General features: G+C 38.8%; 1 protein-coding gene across 1 annotated transcript in view; it reads left to right on the top strand.

The window, feature by feature from the left end:
- The first annotated feature begins 642 nt into the window (after nt 1-642).
- The window catches only part of LOC107294458 (calpain-1 catalytic subunit), a 51580-nt gene continuing 30571 nt past the window's right edge, over nt 643-21651 (top strand). The window contains exons 1-3 of the mRNA XM_015823690.1: nt 643-735; nt 17913-18203; nt 20473-20542. Coding sequence (XP_015679176.1) covers nt 17958-18203; nt 20473-20542 — 316 coding nt within the window. The 5' untranslated portion in view covers nt 643-735; nt 17913-17957. The remainder of the gene's footprint in view (nt 736-17912; nt 18204-20472; nt 20543-21651) is intronic.

The raw sequence follows: 21651 nt of genomic DNA, 5'->3' as shown, positions 1-21651 counted from the left end.
GCGCAAATGTTAAGGACTCCAACTCTTGGAGACCAAAAGGTGATCCCTCTCCCTCTCAAAAGAGAAGCGCTGGTGATTTGGGCAGAAATGAGGAAACTCTGAGGGCAAATTTTCAGCACGTTTAATCATCCCCTTCTATCACCTAGGACAGGGGTAGGCAACCTCGGCTCTTTTATGACTCATGGACTTCAACTCCCAGAATTCCCGAGTCAGCATAGTTGACTCGGGAATTCTGGGAGTTGAAGTCCATGAGTCATAAAAGAGCCGAGGTTGCCTCGGGAATTCTGGGAGTTGAAGTCCATGAGTCATAAAAGAGCCGAGGTTGCCTCGGGAATTCTGGGAGTTGAAGTCCATGAGTCATAAAAGAGCCGAGGTTGCCTACCCCTGACCTAGGATGAACGTGGCCCCAAGATCAATCAGTAGGTGCCGATTTACGGGGTTGTACAGCGAAAGGGGCAGTCGGGGCGTCTGGTACTGTCCGGTACCAATTTTGCAGCAGAGAAGAGACCTTGCACTCCGCGTGAACTATCGCAGCCGGCCACGGCGGCGGCGCCTTTAAATTCCCCGCCCCCGCCCAAGCCCCAGTGGGCCCGCCCGCACATTCTCAGCCAGCTAAACCCCACCTTCGTTAGCCCGGAACTTGGAAGGGCAGCTGCTGCGCTTAAATTCGGAGGCGATGTGCAGGGCGTAGGGAGGGGTTCCGAGGAGCAGAATTGTGGCCTTGCGGAAGCCGGCGTAAGTAGAGTCCAGCGAGCGGCCGTTCTACACAATCCGATTAAGGCTTGGTTTCATGCGGGGGTCGGTGGGAGGGCAGTTGCAGATTCTAGCGCTTGCTCCGCTCCGCTCTTTTTTTTTTTTTTTGCTACAGGGCCTCGAGGTATCGGCTGGGCCAAGTGCCCTGCCCTGATTGAGCGGAGGCTTCCGCTTTACCCCAGGACTGGTTAGCCGCAGAATAATCTTGGTAGCCCCCATGTGGGCAGCTGGCCAGAGTTGGTCGCCACGCAGATCGTCACCCGACTGCCTCATAGCCGGGTGCCCGGGATTGCGGGCGCGCCTTCCGGCCCAAATTAAGGCTCTAAGAGTCGAGGAACTGAGTAATGCAGCTCAGTCAGTCCTTCCATGAAAGGTGCGCTCGCGGTGTTTTATGTAGGCGTAGGGATGATCTCTTAACCGGGATTACTATCCGTGACTCTTAGTCTGTGTAGCTGGAAGCTGACTGAGTGGCTGCCCGATTAGCAAGTAACACTCCTGGAAGGCCTAACCGGGAATAAGCAGGAGTTGCCTTGAGCTTTCCAAGAGGGGGAAGCTTTTTTTAAAAGTTATATCGGTCACAACGCCACCCCTGATTTGAGATTTGCTTCAGAGTCAGCCCTGTCAGTTTAGCAATGCAGCAGTGTCTTTTGCCTGCTCTTCTCTCTGCAGTATTTGTGTGATGGAAACTTGGGTTGGCTGTGCAAAAGGATGGGAGGCCAGCTTGGGACCTGTACCCGCTTGCAGATGATGATGTTCTGGATTCTTTCGAAAAAGGTCTTGGAGGGAAACTTCTTTTTACGCTGCTCCTCAAAATACTGACTTGTACAGATGGATTAATGTAGCCATTTCCAAGTTGGCTTTTTCTGTTATATGCTGAGCCTGCAACTCCAAATTCTTGGCCACTATCGTGCAAGCCTAGCTCATCCAGAGGCTGCCAGGGTGGGAAAAAAATGGTTTTGCATATAAGCCTGTTTGATTTGTTTTCTTAATTTATTGGGACGCTTTTCCCCCCCTGCACTCATTGTCCTACAATGAGGGCAGTTGTGGATACAGTAGAATTTATGGTCTATTCATGTTATACTAATTCCTCTCCTGTATCACCACATTCTGTAGATGGATGCTTTGTTCTTTGTTGATAGACTAGCAATTTTGCAAGATTAAATTTTTAAGCAGTTTTCTCTTACTATCACTTCTGCTTCCCCATCCTTTCAAAGGATCCTTTCAATTTTACTCAAAATGCCAAGAAAGAGCAAAAATTGCTGCTCTAACTCGCATGCTATAGACTTTGCAGTAACCAATATTCTTTCATCTCCAATCCATAGCAGAGCAAAACCTATTTTGATCTGCTGTTTTTTTTACAATGGATGATGTTAAGGTTTTCAATGTTAAAGTTTTCAATATTGTAAGCTGCCCAGATACAAGATGGATACAAGATGAGTGGCAGATAAATTCTATAAATACATAAGTCAGTTTTTATACATACAGAACACCCATCCATTTCCTTAATGTTTTGTATTATAGGCTATTTGCAAAAAAAGTTTCAGGAATTTCTATGACAGGTAACAAAAAAAATGGAAAAGCATGGCACGAACAAGACACAAGGTGTGGTGAGGCAGTGATTCCTGCAAATGAGGCAAATAACTGCCCATATGCCACATGGAGTGGCAACCTTTTTTTTTTTTAAAGGTCCAGTTCTGTAATGATTTGAAGTCAGAAATAAATCTGCTAAACTCCCAGAAACAGCTAACTCTGTGTGATCTCAGTTGTCTAGAACAGTTTCTGAGTTGGCACAGTATTCTTGTACGGAAATGCCCATAATACGCATGTGTCGCCTTATGGTCTGGATTGCAGATCTTCATTTCCATAAAGTGTACTATAAATCTTCCTGATGGGTACAATCTGTTGGCTTGGTTGCAACTATATTTCTTTCATCGGTAGATGCCTTTGTTCCTATCTATGAACTCTAGCTTAGGAATACCTATTAGCCAAAATATGCTTCGTGTAACTTACCACTTCCTTGCTGAAAAGACTCATTCTGACCCGGAGCGTGGAAAGAAACTAAAAGATTAGAGTAAGATGGAAGGTAAAGCAGCTACACCATACCTCTGTGTATCTGTGGGATGGTAGAGTTGGATGGTTATTTTAATGTCATTTGCTCACCGATCAAGGTGAGTCCTGATTTAATCTGTTTGCTGTTCTAATTCTGGGATGACTTCCAGATTTAAAGTGAAGCAATAACATTAATGAGAATGAGATGGAGGCTCTAGACTTACATACAGAGAGAAATCTGTCTTTACTGTCTACCTCCCGGGCCAATTTCTTTGCCAAGAAAATAGAAGTACTATATTCAAAGTAGGCTATGCAGTTCGATTGTTGCATTTATAATATTGCTTCCCCCCCCCCCCAGTGGCCCATATAGAATTCTTTATTGGCCAAGTGTGATTGGACACACAAGGAATTTGTCTCCGGTGTATCAGCTCTCAGTATACATACAAGCAACAAGTGATAAATCATGATCATAATCATAAAATACAATCATCATAAATCATAAGATACAACATTCAAGTGATAGTCATAGGATACTAAATAAGCAATCAATATAATTTATATTCAGGTTTCTCGTTTTTCCTTTTTCTCACTGATTTTTTAGTTCTTGGGAGTGATAAGAATGGTAATAATAGGCAGAAGAGAAATTGAGATTAACAACAGGCTTCTTAAGATGTCAGCCTGCTCCATTCGGATTCCTCCCAGATATGCTGGAACTATCAACTGCCAGAAATTGTAGCCCAGGGGTGTCAAACTCGCAACATGACGTGTCGCGACGTATTGCAACTTTTTTTCCATTGCCGGCAATGGGGTGGGTGCGGTTTTGGCATGAGGCATCCAGCCCATGGGCCAGCAGTTTGACACCCCTGTTCTAGCCAGTGTGGTTAGAGTCCTCAATCAGGCCATTTTGGCTGTGAAGCAGTAGTAGAAAAAGTAAGCAACAGCTTGTGTTGTACTATAGAAGGTACCTGCTATTAATCCTAAAAGTTGGCAGGGATCCAAGACCATTGCAAGACCTCAGAGTGATACCAGAGGCACCCAAGACATTTAGCTAGAGGAGAAATGAACGGGATGGGAAAGACCAAGAATTTGATTGATTGACTGACTGACTGAATAATTGATTGATTTTATTTCATTTGTAGGGCCACTCCTCTTACAATAGTGACTCTGGGTAACTAACACCACTTTAAATACCCAGATACAAATAACAAAGTAAAGTAACAAAATAACCTAGTAAAAAGGCATAAAAGAATACCACAGGTCAAGTCCACCAGCAGTAAGTTAAGAAAGTCTCGCAGGCTCAACTAATTCTGATGCCATTCTTGGAAAATAGCCAGGTTTTAGAGGCTTTCAGGGGACTACTGAATTGGGGCCAACCTCATTCCAAATAGTAAGGTATTCCAAAGGACAGGGGCTATAACAGATTTTTCTCAGGCAGATGAATTTTACCTAGCTGGTTTTAATTTAGCTTATGTAACGAAGTTAACACTAAGTAATCAGATAATCAATACTCTTTGGCACAAATATGACTTTTAGGTCGTAGGTGATATAGGTTGCCTATCTAAACAGTTTGTTTAGTTTATAGCCTTGGTGAGGGGTTGTTTACTTATGAGCTATAGAACCTTTGTCATAAGTGACAAACAGCACAAACTTGATTTCCCAAGGCAATACTGTAAGGCCATAATACAAGTAATAATCCTCAACTTACAACCATAATTGAGCCCAAAGTTTCCATTGCTAACCAAGACAGTGGTTAAGTGAGCTGCCTTTTTTACGACCTTTTTGCCACCGTTGTTAAGCAAATCATTGCAGTTGTTAAATAAATCATACTGTTAAGTGAATCTTGGCTTCCCTCATTGACTTTGCTTTTCAGAAGCCCAACTAGGAAGGTTACAAATAGCAATCACATTTTTATTTATTTATTTTTTATTTATTTTTGGATTTATATCCCGCCCTTCTCCCGTAGGACTCAGGGCGGCTGACAATCTATTTAAAATACATACAAAACAATACAAATTTAAAATTAATTAAAAGGAATATTTAAATATTTGTCAAATTTTAAAATATAATTAAAACCCCCCTAAAAATTACCCTAGGCCAGTCCTGCAANGAAAGGAAGGGAGATCAGGGATAACCCTGATCTCTGGGGGCAGTTCATTCCAGAGGGTGGGAGCTCCCACAGAGAAGGCCCTCCCCCTTGGGGTCGCCAGCCGGCACTGTCTGGCTGACGGCACCCTGAGGAGACCCACTCTATGGGAGCGTACCGGTCGATGGGAGGTACTCTGCGGCAGGAGGCGGTCTCGAAGATGATCCCAGAACAGTACAACTGTCATAAACGCCAGTTGTCAAGCACCAAAATTTTGATCATGTGACTGGGGGAATGCTGCAACTTTATTTTTTATTCTACTGCGCTGAAAAAACTTGAAAGTATTTGCTTCTCTTTCTTTTTTCCCTTTATCCTGCACTTCTCTTTTCCCCTCCCCATTTCCTTACTTTTCATTTTTATTTTATATTATGATAATTTAAATAAAAATTATAACTTCCTAATAAACTCTAGTGATAAAACCTGTTTGCGGTCCAAATGATGCTCAGAAAAGAGTCTATCTAAATCCCTTGAACCTGGGACATCCCAGTTAAATAAACTACCTGGTACTAGTTGGTTTATAAAAACTATTATGCATGTACATATATGTGAAAAATAACACTTATATACTAAGTTTGATTATAATAAAATGCTCATTTTTTATTTAGCAAATTAACTCTTTCCATCCCCAAATTACATCCACAGAGGCCTGTCTTCCTCATTTTCCTTTCTCTGCATTGCCAACATTGCAAAATAGACCTTGCAAAAAAGATTTTTTTCTCCCTGCTGGCAATACAGAAGCACCATTTTAGTTTTCAATTGAAAATGTTTGGAAATGGACATGGCAGGAAAGCAAAACACCCTGCATACCCTGTGTGCAGTAATCTTTTACAAAAATGCATGGACCAGACATTGCTGGAAAAAGAGAAATGGCTGTCCCGTTTGCACATAATTTGCAAATGTTTAGATGCTGACTAAGCATTGATGACTCCAGTTGGCATGGTGTCAGGTTTGGGGGATGGTGTTGTGATACAGAGGATAAAGCTAATGGGAGAGCTGTTTGTGTGAAACTTGCTGAAAGAGTAGGTCCAGATTTTAGAGTTAGGGAAACACAGTGATTATTTTGGATTTAACCTGCAGACCATGGATGCTAGACTCGGGAAATAGCAGGAGTCTGGGGTACAATAGTATACTGTTCATATCTGCATCTTCCCTGTATCAATCTAAATTGGCATTTCTCATTATATTATCCTGTTAGACCAGCAATCTTCACTCTTAGATATTGGTTAAAGAAATCTCTGTTAGATGATGACCTTTAAACAAAAATGCTGATATTTTGAGAATCAGATCTTGAATTTCAAAGATTTGAAGAGAGGGAGTTTGGTGGGATTCACATGTAAATAGTGCAATAGTGCCACTTGAATTGAAAATTCACCCATTAATGTCAGAGCTTCTTCCTGACAATTCTGCCATAGACAAAGCCATTGGGAAAAAAAATTACAAATCTTTAATGAAACCAAAATTTCAAGGGCAAAAATCCATTCTAATATCTCACTATTAAAATAGGCAAAACAGTTAATACCTCTTTCATCTCTTACTTCTTGTTAGGAGACATTGAGTTGGGTTCCTTGTAGCTGCATGGATGAATAACTTGCCATCTCTCCTATCCCTAGCAACATCTCTTTGGTCTTCAAAGCACATTCTAGTAATCTCTATTATCCCACAATCCTGCGTATCATAATCCTTTATTCTAGTTCATAGGCTCCTAGCCCAAAGTGTGTTTGTGTGTCTGCTTGCTGTTTACCACCTCAGGAGAGCAATCACTCTTATATGTGATTTAGGAATGAATAATGGGTTGTAAGAGTCATGATGTCCTTGATCTCTAAATATGTGGTTTGAAGATGGCCATCCCAATTCCCCCACTATTTCTCAGTACAAGTAGTCCTCAACTTATAGCAGTTCATTTAGTGCAGACATGTCAAACACAAGTCCCGGGAGCCGGATGCAGCCCGCGAAATGGTTTCATGTGGCCCGCGAAGCCATCCTGGAAACAGTGAGGGAACGGCCCCCGCTGGCTTGGCCCTGGCCCAGGCCGGCCGGGAGCCAATGTACAATTTTGTGGTGGCCATCTATGCTAAAATGCATTCAGTCTTAGCACCACAAGGCTGTCTGGAAACAGTGAGGAACCAGCCCCTGGGTGCATGCTGGGGAGGTGTCACCCTTTATAAGGAATGAAGAAATGTACCATCGCCTGGAAGTGGCCAGCAAATGGCCCTCACCTACTTCACATATCTGGCTTGATGGGCTCTGCCCTGGTCCCACCTCTTTCTGCCAGAGACCCTCAGATCTGTCCCACTCCTGCCCAGGCCCCCACAGGCACCCTTGATGCGAATGATATAGAGCTGGCCACGCCCACCCAGTAGGCCACACTTACTCCATCCATGCCCACCCAGTAGGCCGCCCAAGGGCAACCGCAATGCTGATGTGGCCCTCAATGAAATTGAGTTTGACACCCCTGATTTAGTGACTGTTCGAAGTTACAATGGCATTGAAACAAGTGACTTATGACCGTTTTTCACACTTATGATCGTTGCATTATCCCCATGGTCATGTGATCAAAATTCAGACACTTGGCAACTGACTCATATTTGTGATGGTTGCAGTGTCCCAGGGGTCACCTTTTGTGGTACCTTCTGACAAGCAAAGTCAATGGGGAAGCCAGATTCACTTAACTGTGTTACTAATTTAACACCTGCAGTGATTCACTTAACAATTGTGGCAAGAAAGAACATGAAATGGGGCAAAACTCTCTTAACGTATGTCTCATTTAACCACAGAAATTTTGGGCTCAATTGTGGTCATAAGTTGCAGTCTACCTATATCTGCTTATTTGTTATCATAAATATTCTCCCTATTTTTCATTTGTAAGCTTCCTAAGCTTAATTATACTTCCCTGGCATCTTCCCCAGCTAAAGCCAAAGAAAAGAAAATTAACCATCATGGTCATTTCACTTTCATCTGTACATTCACTAAACATAAGCATATCTCATAACGGAAGGTCTGTGGTTTCCCAGTAATTAGAGGATTGCCTTCTGGTGTTGGTCTTCTTGCTGTAACAGCATATTTATGTAAAGCTCACTCCAACAGATTGGTCTCACAATACTTAGCCTATTGAAGTAATAAATGACAAAACTAAAATTAAACATAACGGTAAAGTATATCTTTGCTTCACTTTCAATCTTATTCACAAAGGTGATACTACTAGGAACCTGTTCTCGTCAGTTTTGCTTTCAGAGTTACCAGACCCATTGAGCTCTCACACATAACTGAGCTGATAAACTCCCCCAAATCTTATTTCTACAACAAATGAACTCTTGTATGACTATTGACTTATAAGTGCTAATGTTTACTATCACTTTCACCTAGCAGAGCACACAGGACTTAACTTGATAAGCACAATAATGAAAGCTACTAGCCATGATAGGAATTGCACAACATATTATACTGATATAGTTATACAAAAAGTTATTGCTTTGCCACTGGAGTTACAAACATCTGAATTGTGAAATCCAGAATAAGCTTGTGCTCATTTTCAGCTACCCATAATTGATATGTTATCAAATGTTTATAATTATTGTCAACAATATAACTGGGAGTGTTTCTTTTATAGCATTCTGCCATTATAAAGCTTTAAAAAGAGTATTATGCATCAAAGTCAATATTCAGTAATTAAATTGGAAAAGAGGTAGAAAAGAAATTGTGTAGAGTGCCAAATTACAATGAACTAACTTCCCTCATTGTAGTTTGGATGATAGAAATAAAGAGTTTTGTTTCTTAAAGGAGCACAAATGTTTTGACAAATTATACATTTAAAGAAAAGTTTAGTCAAAGCTAGACATTGTGTCTTAATCACAATTACTATGTTTTTCCTAATATATTTTTTTTGTTTATATAGATATCTCTGGTAGAAAGATTGAATAGGGATAATTACAATATTTGTATTTCTTCCTAAGATTAGTACATATGTAAGGATGGGTGTATGTAAGTATACACATTAACACCAGTTTTTCCCAGTTTTTTTTTCAGTTTTCAGTTTTGTTTGTTATGATCATTTTCCTTTCTAATTCTGCTTTTTTTTTTGCTTTGAGGTGTTTAATTCAAACATCTGTAGTGGAATTTGAATTGTCCAGGGGTTAATTGGTTCGATGGTATTTCCTTCACTGAATTTGGATTTCTTCACTCTCATGATATGCTCTTGTCTAACCTTCTTCTTGACTTCAATGTGCTTAATGTTGTCAGCTTGATGGATATCGACTCAACTTACAACAGATTATTTAGTGACCATTCAAACTTACAACAGCACTGAAAAAAGTGACTTATGGCCATTTTTCACATTTTCAACCATTGAAGCATCCCCATGATCATGTGGTCAAAATTTAGATGATTGGCAACTGACTTGTATTTATGACTGTTGCAGCATCCTGCGGTCATGTGATCACCTTTTGCAACTTTTTGACGAGCAAAGTCAATGGGGAAGTGCAATGACTCACTTAACAAAATGGCAAGCGAGGTTGTAAAATGGGGCAAAACTCACTTAACACATTTCTCACTTAGCAACATCAATTTTGGGCTCAATTGTGGTCATAAGTTGAGGACTACCTGTACAGGTTTCTGCAAATTACATCCACCATATTGGTTGTAGGAGAGGCACTCTTAATCTGGCTCCTCTGAGGAGACCTATTCAGTATGATTGAACCTCTGGCATAGATCATATCCTCACAATGGAGCATCCATTTCATAAACATCCACAGCTGACGCAGGTCGAATTTGCTCCAAGGTGTTCTGGAATGAATGTTTTGCCTGGGAAACTGGAAGAGGTCCCATCCAATAATGAAAGAGGAGTTAACCTGGCAGGTCTCTTGAATCACCTCTTTTTATCCAGCCCTTGGCTCTGTGTTGGTTGTGCAGTTATTTGAACTGCAAGGAAGACTGAAATCTGGCTTCTGCAGCCACTTCTTAGTTAGTTACAAGTAATCCTCACTGATTATAGTTGGGACCAGGAACTTTGTTGCTAAGTGATGCAGTCATTAATTGAAACATCACATTATTGCACCCAATTTACAAGTCAGTTCTTCTGCAGTTGTTAAGCAAATCACCAGGGTTCATTAAGTGTGAGAGCACATGACCACAATTTGCAACTTCCTGCCAGCTTCCCCACTGACTTAGTTGGAAACTGGCTGTGAAGATAACAAATAACAATCACCTGACCGCAGAATAAAGGAACCATTGTAAAAACATCCTGGTTGCCAATTGCCTAAATCATGATCACAAGAGTGTGGAAATGCTGTGACAGCCACAACTTTGAGGACTAGTTGTAACCTTGTATTTTCAGTGTCATGGTAAGTCTTGTCACTGAATGAGTGGTCAGTAAGGAAGGAGTACCTGTATTTGTGGGCTGTTCATCCAAATCGACAAACCTATTCCCAATTTAATGCACATAATTGAAAAGGTGATAAAAAGTATAGTACTCTGTGGTCTGGGCAGCAAAGAATTCCTTCCCAATAATGTTGGTAGTGTTGGGAAGCCTGTCCTCCTCACTTCCCGTCCTTATACAATTGTCCTTCTTGGAAAAAAAAATCCACTCCTAGCTTCTGGTTTTGCGCAGTAGTTCAGCAGCCAAGAGATCACAGGGCTCTGCACCCTACAGCTGATTTCTGCCTGTTAGGGGACCCTAAATGGGCCTGAAGTCACGATAAAGAAGGAGGGAAGTCCTGCCAAGTGCGGAGACATAGCGGTTGATCCGATCAGTCTGGGAAAAGCCTTCCAGAAACCAGAAGGAGAAAGGCTAGCTTAACTTCAGAGTCTAGCCCAAGCTACAAGCAGCTAAAGGCCAAAAGCACTATTTTAAGCTGAAAGTAAACAACGTGCTTGGAACTGGCTAAAAACAGTGATTTTCTCTCTTCTACTTGATAATTGATTTCCTGGGGGAAAAAACCCCAAGAAGCAAAAAGCCTCCAAAAGTGAGAAGGAGGGGGATCTTTGCCCCACCCTCCTACAGATGGAAGCGGCGAATTAAACCTTTAAGTGGGGACAGAAATATACTGAAATGAAATGAATATAAGACCTAAATCTGGATAAGTTTGAAATTAGTGGAATGTGTTAAGATTTCCCTTTTAAATCATGAAAATAGAAGAAAACAATTATTTACTTTGAAAACTGAAAAACAAACTAGTGTTGACATCTAGTGGTGGATGAAAATATAGTAGTTGCTTCAATACAGGAACTGGCAAAGCCCTGGAAAAGATAACTTGTTTTTGGTGATCTTCAATGTCTTAATAACAGAGAACAGCTGTGGCAAAAAAAGAAAACATCTTGGGCTACTTATAAAGCGAGAATTATAATAAAAAAGACCTTTCTGGATTACAAATATTTATTCAACTGTGACTTTAAAGCTGTCTGCAGAGAAAGGAAAACCCTAATTTTTGGTTTTCTTCGAAAACCAGAGATCTGCAGAAAGAATATACTAAGAAAAAACAAATACTTTCCAGGAGGAAATATATGCTATGTTGCAATAATTCAAACAACAATGATCTCAAACCACGAGGAAATTTAAAAAAAAACTTTGAAAATATAAATGAATGCATCTCTAATTTAACTTTACAACAAAAAAACTCTCAGAAAATAAAAATAGAGTGAGCAGATAAAACAGACAACTGATGAACCAGAGAAGAGAGATTTAAAGATGGAACCGAAGGAAGTATGACTCAACCCAGGTGAAAAAAACCTACAGGAAATAATGGACATGGAAAAGATAACTTATACTTTAAGATCACAAAATAAGTCTGAGGACAAGAAAAAAGATTTGACAAAATGCATTACAGAGCTACCAGGAGAACTATGAGAACTTAAGAGATAAAAAATGATAGAAATTAAGAGAGAAAGAAAGGAAATTGTTTTCAATAAATATGAAGGGACGAAACCTTCCTATAAAAACATTCACCTGATTTGCCTTTTGTACCTACAACAACATCCACAAGACTATGGGAAGACTCTTTGATTCAGAGAAATATATTGATCTGGAAAGATGTCTGGCAAAAAAAAGAGACTAAAGTGAGAATCAAGAAATTAGATGATGGGATCTATCAGAGGGAATATTTGAAAATTAAACATCTGTTTGAAAATGGTTAAACAAATAGAAAGATTTTGGATATAAATGAATTTTAGTTAAAGAGGGATGAGCCCCTCAAGTAGTATAGTATTTTTTCTTTCTTTTTTCCTTTGTGTTTTGTTTTTTGACATGAGAAATATAAAAATGTTGGGATGGTTTATATAAGGGAAATGTTTTAGATCAGGGGTCCCAAACCCCCGGTCCGTGGACCAGTACCAGGCCGCAGCATGCTAGCAACCAGTCTGCACAAACAAGCAAAGCCCCGTCTGTGGTATGCAGGCAGCACACAAAACCATGCCCCCTCCGGTCCACAGAAAAACCTTTCTCCACGGAACCGGTCCCTGGTGCCCAAAAGGTTGGGGACCTCTGTTTTAGATACTTAAGTGAAATTGATCTTGAGAAAACTTCAAATGGATAAAAATGTTTTGATTAGATCTAAAAGATTAGATAATTTGATTTATTAAATGGAACACTTAAAGATTAAACATATGCTTGAATATGGTTAATATGGTTAAAAAGAAGAAAAAAATTATGGATATAATGTACATTAGTCTAAGAGGGATACGTATTTTAAGTAGTATAATATCTTATTTCTTTTTCTTTTTTTTAAGATATGAGAAATGTAAAAGTGTTGGGATGGCCTGTATGAGGAAAAATACTTAAATGTAATCTTAACTAGTAAGAATGTTTTGAATATAGTGGGGAAAACAAATTTAAATAAGAATTTTAAACAGGATCATTCTATGATAAAGCAATCAAGATGGTCAGTTAGAAAAGAAGCTTTATATCAATGTGGTTATTATTTGCAGAAATATTAGAAAAATGTCTATATTTGTTATTTATCCAAATAATAAGAATTGTAATAACTCAAGGTTGGCAAAAGAGAATATTTTTGGAAGGAGAATATCAAGCAAAGCTATTATGTGGACTATAGAATTATAGAAACTAAATGTTATTGATTTTTTTAAAATATAAACCCAGACAACACAATGTTTACCAAATATTAAGGTAATTATGTAAAAAAATTAATAAAACATATTTTAAAAAAAATAAATAAAAATCCACTCCTTTATTTGAACTGCAGGGGAGACTGAAATCTGGCTTCTGCAGCCATTTCTTAGTTAGTTAGTTACAGATAATCCTCACTGATTATAGTTGGGACCATGAACTTTGTTGCTAAGTGATGCAGTCATTAATTGAAACATCACATTATTGCACCCAACTTACAAGTCAGTTCTTCTGCAATTGTTAAGCAAATCACCAGGGTTCATTAAGTGTGACAGCACATGACCATAGTTTGCAACTTCCTGCCAGCTTCCCCACTGACTTAGTTGGAAACTGGCTGTGAAGATAACAAATAGCAATCACCTGACCACAGAATACAAGAAACATTGTAAAAGCATCCTGGTTGCCAAATACCTAAATCATGATCACAAGACTGTGGAAATGCTGTGACAGCCACAACTTTGAAGACTAGTTGTAACCCTGTATTTTCAGTGTCATTGTAAGTCTGGTCACTGAATGAGTGGTCAGTAAGGAAGGAGTACCTGTATTTGTGGGCTGTTCATCCAAATCGACAAGCCTACCCCCAATTTAATGCACATAATTGAAAAGGTGATAAAAAGGACTGTACTCTGTGGTCTGGGCAGCAAAGAATTCCTTCCCAATAATGTTGGTAGTGTTGGGAAGCCTGTCCTCCTCACTTCCTGTACTTATAAAATTGTCCTTTTTTAAAAAAAAAATCCACTCCCTTGTAGAATGTATCTTGGCAGAAATATAGCATCAACATGCAGCTGTTTTTTTTTTCCTCTCCTGTCAATTTGAATGATCAGAGCTGTGTTCTGCAATTTGACAAAGTCCAGTTCTTCCACATTTATCCAGAGGCGAAATTTTGGTTGCCTAAATCTAAACAACTCACATTACTGGATGGTAGCCAAGAAAGATGAGTCTAACAGTCTAACTGCTGCCACCTACTAGTCAATAAGTTGATTGCTTGACAGGTCGGTAAAAAAGTTTGGAAAAATCAGGTGGATATGTGCAAAAGCATCCTACCCATCATAACCTCTTTCTTGAACTCTGGTTCCAGGAACACTTATGCAGTGGCTGCCTCAGGGCTGCACAAAGGAGGCAATCATTACACTGCAATTAAAGGACACAAACTCTCCACTACCATCTATCAGGTGTCAGGTCAATTGTTTGCTAGTTCTCTGTAAGAAGAAATTAAAGGGGAAATGATTGGATAGAATGAACTTACAAGCATGACCCTGGCACATACTTTGTATTGAAACTGGTAGTGGTTTTCCCAAGTTATAGTATTTGAATTTTACTCAAGGAAAACCACAAATCAGGGTTCTTACAGTAGCACATGGAGAAGCTGTATGGACAGCAACAAATCGCAGCTTCTGGATGTGTGTTTAAGGGCATGCTGTGGGAACATTGGGATTATGATTTTTCTCTTCGGAAAAAAAGGTCTGAGCATTAAGGACATATTTGCTGGTGTGGATCAGTGAGTCACACTGAGAGATGACTCAATCATACAATCTTCTGCTGCATGTTACAATTCTACCATGCTATCAATTTGCAGCTAAAGCAAGGTCTTTCTTTTTTGAAAAAAATACAAGTATGATTAATACAGTTCATATCATAATTCTTTACTTTGCTTTCTGTTTGCAGTCAACTTACATATAAAACAATGAAACTATATAAAGCAGGAAGTACTTGCCTTGATGCTGATGAATGGGGATTCCATTTTACCCCACCCTACTAGTGAGTCACAGATAGAAGAAAGACTGAGTTAGTTGGAAATAGTTGCTGGAACATTGAGCAAAACCAAACAGGATGGAATTCAACAGATTCAACCTCTCTTGTCCAAGCTAAACACAATATTGGGTATTCTTCCCCATCCTACCAGATCTAGCAGGGTTGGCATGTTCCAGGTCTTGTCTGTGAAATAATGTCATGTAGTGGGACATAGATCTTAGCCTTCCCCATCTAAGATCCAGATGGCCCTGACTTTGTTGGCTTTATGGAAGGCCTTAAAGACTTGGGATTGCCCTTGAACCCTGAATTCAAGATATTAGTAGAAGCTGATGTGTATTCTATGTTGAAAGACAATTCCATTTGTGTTATTTTTAATTACATGTCACTCTACAAAACTTTAATTCATTTTTATTTTATGCACATACTTCCCATTCAGAATGATTTGGTTAAAGTGGGCAGCCATACAGATTCTATAAATAATTTAACTTATAAATAAACATGATAGTTGTCTTCCATAATCTTAAGATCTGTCTTGTAGAAGACAAAGGCAAAATTATTTGGAGTTTTTCAGAAGATTGGACAAGAAATCACAAGGAAGTAGAGTTCATTTGCACGTCAGAAGAAAAGTCCTGATGGTCAGAGCTGTTCCACAACAGCATAGACCTGGGAGGTCAAACTCGCAACATCACATGATGTGTCGCGATGTATTGTGGCTTTTTTTCCATTGCCGGCAATGAGATTGCCCCGGTTTCGCCATGACGCATTCAGCCCGCGGCCAGCAGTTTGACACCCCTGGCATAGACTGTCTCAGGAGATGAGAGATTTCCCTTTGCTGGAGGTACTTAAACAGAGGTTGGATGTAGAAATAGATTCTTAGGTTCTGTAGAAATAGATTCTGTAGAAATAGATTCTTAGGTTGCACCAGTCACTTCTAATGCTTCTTTTATTTTATTCCAGGAAATGAGTTGTTTTTGAGATTGAGAAACAATGCTCTATAGCAGGGGTCCTCAACCTTGGCCATTTTAAGACTTGTGGACTTCAATTCCCAGAATTCCTCAGCCAGCAAAGCTGCTGGCTGAGGAATTCTGGGAGTTAAAGTCCACAAGTCTTAAAGCCGCCAAGGTTGAGGACCCCTGCTCTATAGAATAAGAGCAGTAGAGATAGTGGTTAGCAACCCTTGGTTTGCAATGGAAAAAAGTCTTAAGAGAAAAAAGTCTTCAAGAGCAGATGTCATTGTTAGAAGATCCTTTGCTTACATTTGTTTCTGAGGAAGCTAAACCCAAATAGTCTGTTTACCATTTTAAATAGCTGCCATTCCAATTATGGTTTTTAGAGGTTAAGAGGCCCGGGGTTTCTGCATTTAAAGAAATTTATACATCCCAGTTCTCTTTCCAGAAACTGCTAATTCTCAAGACCCATCAACCTGAGCCAATATGTTCAGGACTAATGAATGATAGACATTGCGATCCATATCTGGAAGGTAACATGTTACCCATCCTTCCCTAGAGTGCAATCTCTTCAAAATCTGCAAGAGAACCCCACATCACAAAACAAGGAAAGTAATTATGTATAGTGGTGATGATTTATTAAATGTATAGGCCACCTGACTTTTAATGACTCTGAATGATTCACAATAACTAAAGAAATTATAATAAAATCAATAAAACAAAAAAAGATAGCAAATTCAGTGAAGTGAGGGGTCTCACTCACCTTTCCAAATATATATTTCCTCTAACACTGAACATAACTCATTAAAGCCTGCTTGCTTATTTCAAAATAGTATTTTAAAGTTTCAGATTTTTCAGTAATAATGCAACGTGGTTCATACTCTGCCAAAAGGTTGATATCATGTATTAAAAATTGTTTGATTCTGCCAGAGGTTTCTGCCAGAGGTATGGTTTCTCTTCTTTCTCTAACTTTAGGCTGCACAGAAATAGAGCAACGTTCTTTTTAATATTTAAATAACATGAATTTGGCCAGGATATCTCTAAACTGAGCTTATGGAGTATTGCAACAAATGTGATTTGTGCAACAGTTTTTTTAAAAGTCATAATTGCCTAGATTCTCACAACAAACTCGGCCAAATCAAGCACTGTACTCACAATACAGATTAGCCTGATATGTGTAAACTCCATAAATGGTAATTACCTGTTGTATTACTATAGGACAACAGTCCAATAGAGAGCAGTTAGCTCACATGTAAAATCCAGATTTAAATCCCTTAGAACCTTGAAATAAGAAGCCAAAGGCAATAAAGATATGAAAGACAGAAGAAAAAGTCAAAAAGTGTAAACCAACACCACTTACTGTAGTGTTTAGTAATTTTCTATCCTTGTGAATCATCCTAACTTCTACCCCACCTATCCACTACATCAGACATTGCATTGTAATTACAACACATTAAAATCTACATACTCTATGTAATATACTCAAAGTTTGATAGGGCTACCAGAAACCAGATTTCAGAGACATCAGTTGACTATTTCAAATTTATTGTCCTTGAATATCACGTTGCATGTTTTGCGTTGCAACTTCCATTGAATCAGAACAGTTTGCAGGGAACCTTCTGACAGAATCTTCTCATTCAGTATCAGTACTGCTGATTATCCAGAGAATAGAGTTGAAGATGCTAAATTGCTAACAGAAATTATCTTGCAGGTCATAGAAAGCACACAAAGTCATACCTAATATATATATACCGGCTTTAAAGAAAGGTGAAGCTAGTCATATTTTGAAGAAATACTTTCACAAAGTTCTACCTAACCCTTTATCATGGGTTAATCACAAGCAACAGCATTCTTCCACTGGAGTTTCCTGGATTAATTTATCCAGGTTTGATGTCGTTCTTAGATGAAAAGAGAATGGTGATGACTTTGCAGGGACTGTTGGTTAGGAATCAAAATCTGAAATGAGTTCAAGATAACTGGTTCCTAAATTGAAGGCAGCATACCATCTTTCTAGATTTCTTAGGCAAAACAAGGTTAACAATTCCCAGTTCTGTTGTCCTGTTGGCCAGAAGTCTCCAGGAATACCCTTTTCCATAACTGCAGATTTGATTTCTGATCTATGGTCTAACTCACATGTCCTTATTTTGGCTTCTAGGAGAACTGCTAAGGCACCTGTTGCCCCTGTCAAGCAGGGTATATCATGATTTCTTTTGGAGGAATTGCTGCCAAGCTGGAAAGAGACCGCCTGCGAGCTGAGGGTGTGGGTAATCACCAGAATTCTGTGAAGCACCTTGGTCAAAATTATGATACCCTGAAGCAAGAATGTTTGGAGAATGGAACATTATTTGAAGACCCCCTATTTCCTGCTGTTCCCTCAGTCCTTGGCTTCAAGGAACTGGGCCCTAATTCTGGCAAGACCCAGGGGGTGCGCTGGAAGCGCCCATCAGTGAGTATCTGTGTGCTGAAGAAAGCTTTAGTCGTGGGATGATTTGACATTATGGTCTGCATTCAAATATAGTAGATTTCATTGTGGCTTATTGAACCAATTCTAATACATTTGGCGAAACCTTATTTTAATAGACCCATTTTAGTAGACTTCATATGCAATAGATAGAATTTCTGTCTGGAGAGCCTCTCAAACTGACAGACAAGTTCATTACATCCAAAATAATTTGGACCAAGCATTGAAGATAGACTGCGGTAAATGATATATGTTTGGATTTAAAGGACATTTAGGAGTTAAAAATTTAACAACAATCTCTTGAATAAACCATTAAATCAAGACTTTACTTTAGTTATTTTTATAGTCTTGACCTGTGTCCTTATTGGTAATATTTCCTGTTCCTAATTTCAAAAGATCTGTGCTGTTTATGAAGCATGGAGAGGAGCCAACTCCAATTTGAACTTAAAGACTGATTACAACACCATTCAATAATTGTATTCATGTATTAAGTCATGACTCAAACAACTGTGAAATGTTAAATATTCCTTAGATGGCCTGGTTAGTATATTGTATTCTGTTAAGCCATAAAACATCGTTGTTACAAATTTATATATTGTTCTGTCCCAGGTCTATAATTTAACAGAAATTTATTTTGTAAACTTTGTATATAGCGTGACTAAACTATCAGATGCATGTTCATTATTTCCAGCCTCAGTTCTATTATGACTTTCTTTATCCTCCCATCTGTCATGCAGACTATTTAAGCATTGCTGAAGCAATATAATTGCCTGAGCAGATACAAAAACAATTGTTAAATATGGAGCATGGTCATTTTTTTTCTTTAAAATGGCTTATTTAATTATCTTAGAGAATTACAAAATATGAAATTAATCTTATAATGCAGCTTAGGGAGAATATGTGGGGCAAAGATTCATTCACACAATCTAACACATGGATTAGCATTCATTTGTATTTAGATATGCATAGGAAATTGCATGTTGCACGGCAATCAGATACTGTAAATATTTAGACATGAAATTGCATCAGTTTCAGTAATGGGGAATACTGTTGGGCTCATTATCATGGACATTAATTTTCTTAGGCCTCTAGTTTTTGGTTACAAATACAGGATGGAGAAATAGTCCTTGTGTCCAAGATTTTGGTAAACACAGCCATTTATGCTCCTAATATAGGAAAATGTTACAAGGCTATACATGACAAAGTTATGATTAGTGACGCAGGATATAAAACAGTTTGGTTCCAAAAATAAAATTATAGTAAAGAGAGGACTCTTTACTATAGGCCTCTCCAGATAACCTGGTACATATGAATTGGGAAGGAAACTGGGAAAGAGAACACACCTGAAAACATGGTTATGCTTGAAGTAATCTCCTTAGAGAAACTTTAGCACAACTCCTGATAGTGTCCATCTACCGTGGAGTAGATGTCCATCAAGTGTGGGACCACAGAATCTTAAATTAATATAGAATCATCACTCCCTGTAAGGCAGAGAGTGTTTACAGAGCTTTGGAATATGCTCACAAAGTCACACAATCCATGTACGGAAGGTGGTTAGAGGATCTCAGTGGATAGTGAGTTCTACTGGTTATAAAAGACAATAGATCTGTTTGGATAAACAAGGCATTATGCTGAGTCTCATAATAGAAGAAAAGGAGAACATGCATTTGTAAACATACAAAAGAATAAGTGGATCTTAGAGGGTTGGACATTATTGGATAACAAAAACAATAAAGGGAAGGAGGGGATTAAAGATGTAAATTTAAATTTTGGTATATTAGAATGTTATAGTGAAATAATGTATTTGAAGAAGATGAGATGCTCGGCTGGTGCCCCTAAGCTACGTCCGAAGGATGAGGAAAAGAAGGAGGTGGGATGTGTAGGATAGTTGAGAGGAGAAAGGAGGAGAGAGGTGTAGGTAGAAGGAGAAGAGAGGGAGGGAAGTAGGTAGGAAGGGTGAAAGAGAGGGTGGACGCAGGTGGGTGGGCTGCTGAGCACCTCTGAATATGGGGTTTTTTATTAATGTATACCATATTTGTAATTTGTCTGTTTATTTGAAAATTAATAAAAAATTGAAAAAAAAAACAATAAAGGAACCTAGAGAAGACTAAATAGAGAGTAACTTTAGCCTTGCCCAGAAATCCATTTACCTAATTTTTTTTAGTCACGTTGCATGTGTATTGTATTTCATGTTTTCCCTTGTGTTTGTATGAGAACAGTGAGGAAACCCCCTTCATAATATATCTTTTGACAGGAAATTGTAGATGACCCTCAGTTTATTGTTGGAGGTGCAACAAGGACAGATATCTGCCAAGGGGCTTTGGGTGAGTATTGTATAGTCAATTACATAACATAAATTGAACTTTCCTATTTTTGTTGCTGCTAAAGTTTTGGTGCATTTAGTCCCATAAAAGTGGCAGCATAGGGCAAAAATATGGTAGGGCTTTTTGGTTATTCACAGACAGAATGCGACTTCCATCTTTCCCCAGAATAATTAAGTTTTGCATCTTTTCAGCTTGATAATGCACACCCTTTTCTCTTACGTACTGGATCTACATTAATATGGAGAAGAAGAAAGAGAGAAATTATTTGAGAAAATTGGGAGCAAATACAATGTCCTCTACTTACCTAGGGCATAAACATGAAGAAGGCTGTGTATTTTGATCACATTGATCCCAATCATTTCTGTAGAAAGGAGGGGGTTTCTTCATACTCTTTAAGAAAATGAGGGTCCTTCACAGCAGGGGTCCCCAACCTTGGCCACTTTATGACTTGTGGACTTCAACTCCCAGAATTCCTCAGCCAGCATGGCTGGCTGAGGAATTCTGGGAGTTGAAGTCCACAAGTTATAAAGTGGCCAAGGTTGAGGACCCCTGCTTCACAGGGTCCTTTCTGCTTTCAACAGAATTTCTGTCTTAACATTGTAATGTACGCGCCTGTTGACTTGCCCTCTCACAGAATGTAGAGGAAATAAATCCTTCCTGTCAAACCAATACTGTAAAGATAAAAGATATAAAATGGGTTGGTCACAGAATATTTATTCAGATAAAAGTAATAATCTTTGCGTGCATGTCATAGTTGTAAGAGAACCATTCCAAATTCTCAAGCATCTTGAAACCATAAATGTGGTCAATAAAGGCTTTTTTTTTTTTTTAAGAAATTTTATTTATTTTTTCCATCATAAAAAACAATCATAAGTAAACACAATAACCAATCAAAAACCCCCCACCCCCACCCCCGGACTTCCCAAACCTAATCCCAGGATAATATTCATATAAAAGTAAACAAATACTAATATCTCTAACTCCACAAAGTATCTTAATCTACAAGAAAGGATAGAAAGAGTAAACAAACTTAAAAAAATCTAGAAACCTAAATTATATTCTACCACTCTGTGTTTCTTTTGAATATAAACAATCCATCTTCTCCATAT

Source organism: Protobothrops mucrosquamatus, unplaced genomic scaffold, assembly GCF_001527695.2.
Source record: "Protobothrops mucrosquamatus isolate PMUCROS unplaced genomic scaffold, P.Mucros_1.0 scaffold1951, whole genome shotgun sequence".
NCBI lineage: Eukaryota > Metazoa > Chordata > Lepidosauria > Squamata > Viperidae > Protobothrops > Protobothrops mucrosquamatus.
The sequence above is the reverse complement of the archived record's forward strand: the minus strand, read 5'-3'. Positions and strand labels throughout refer to the sequence as shown.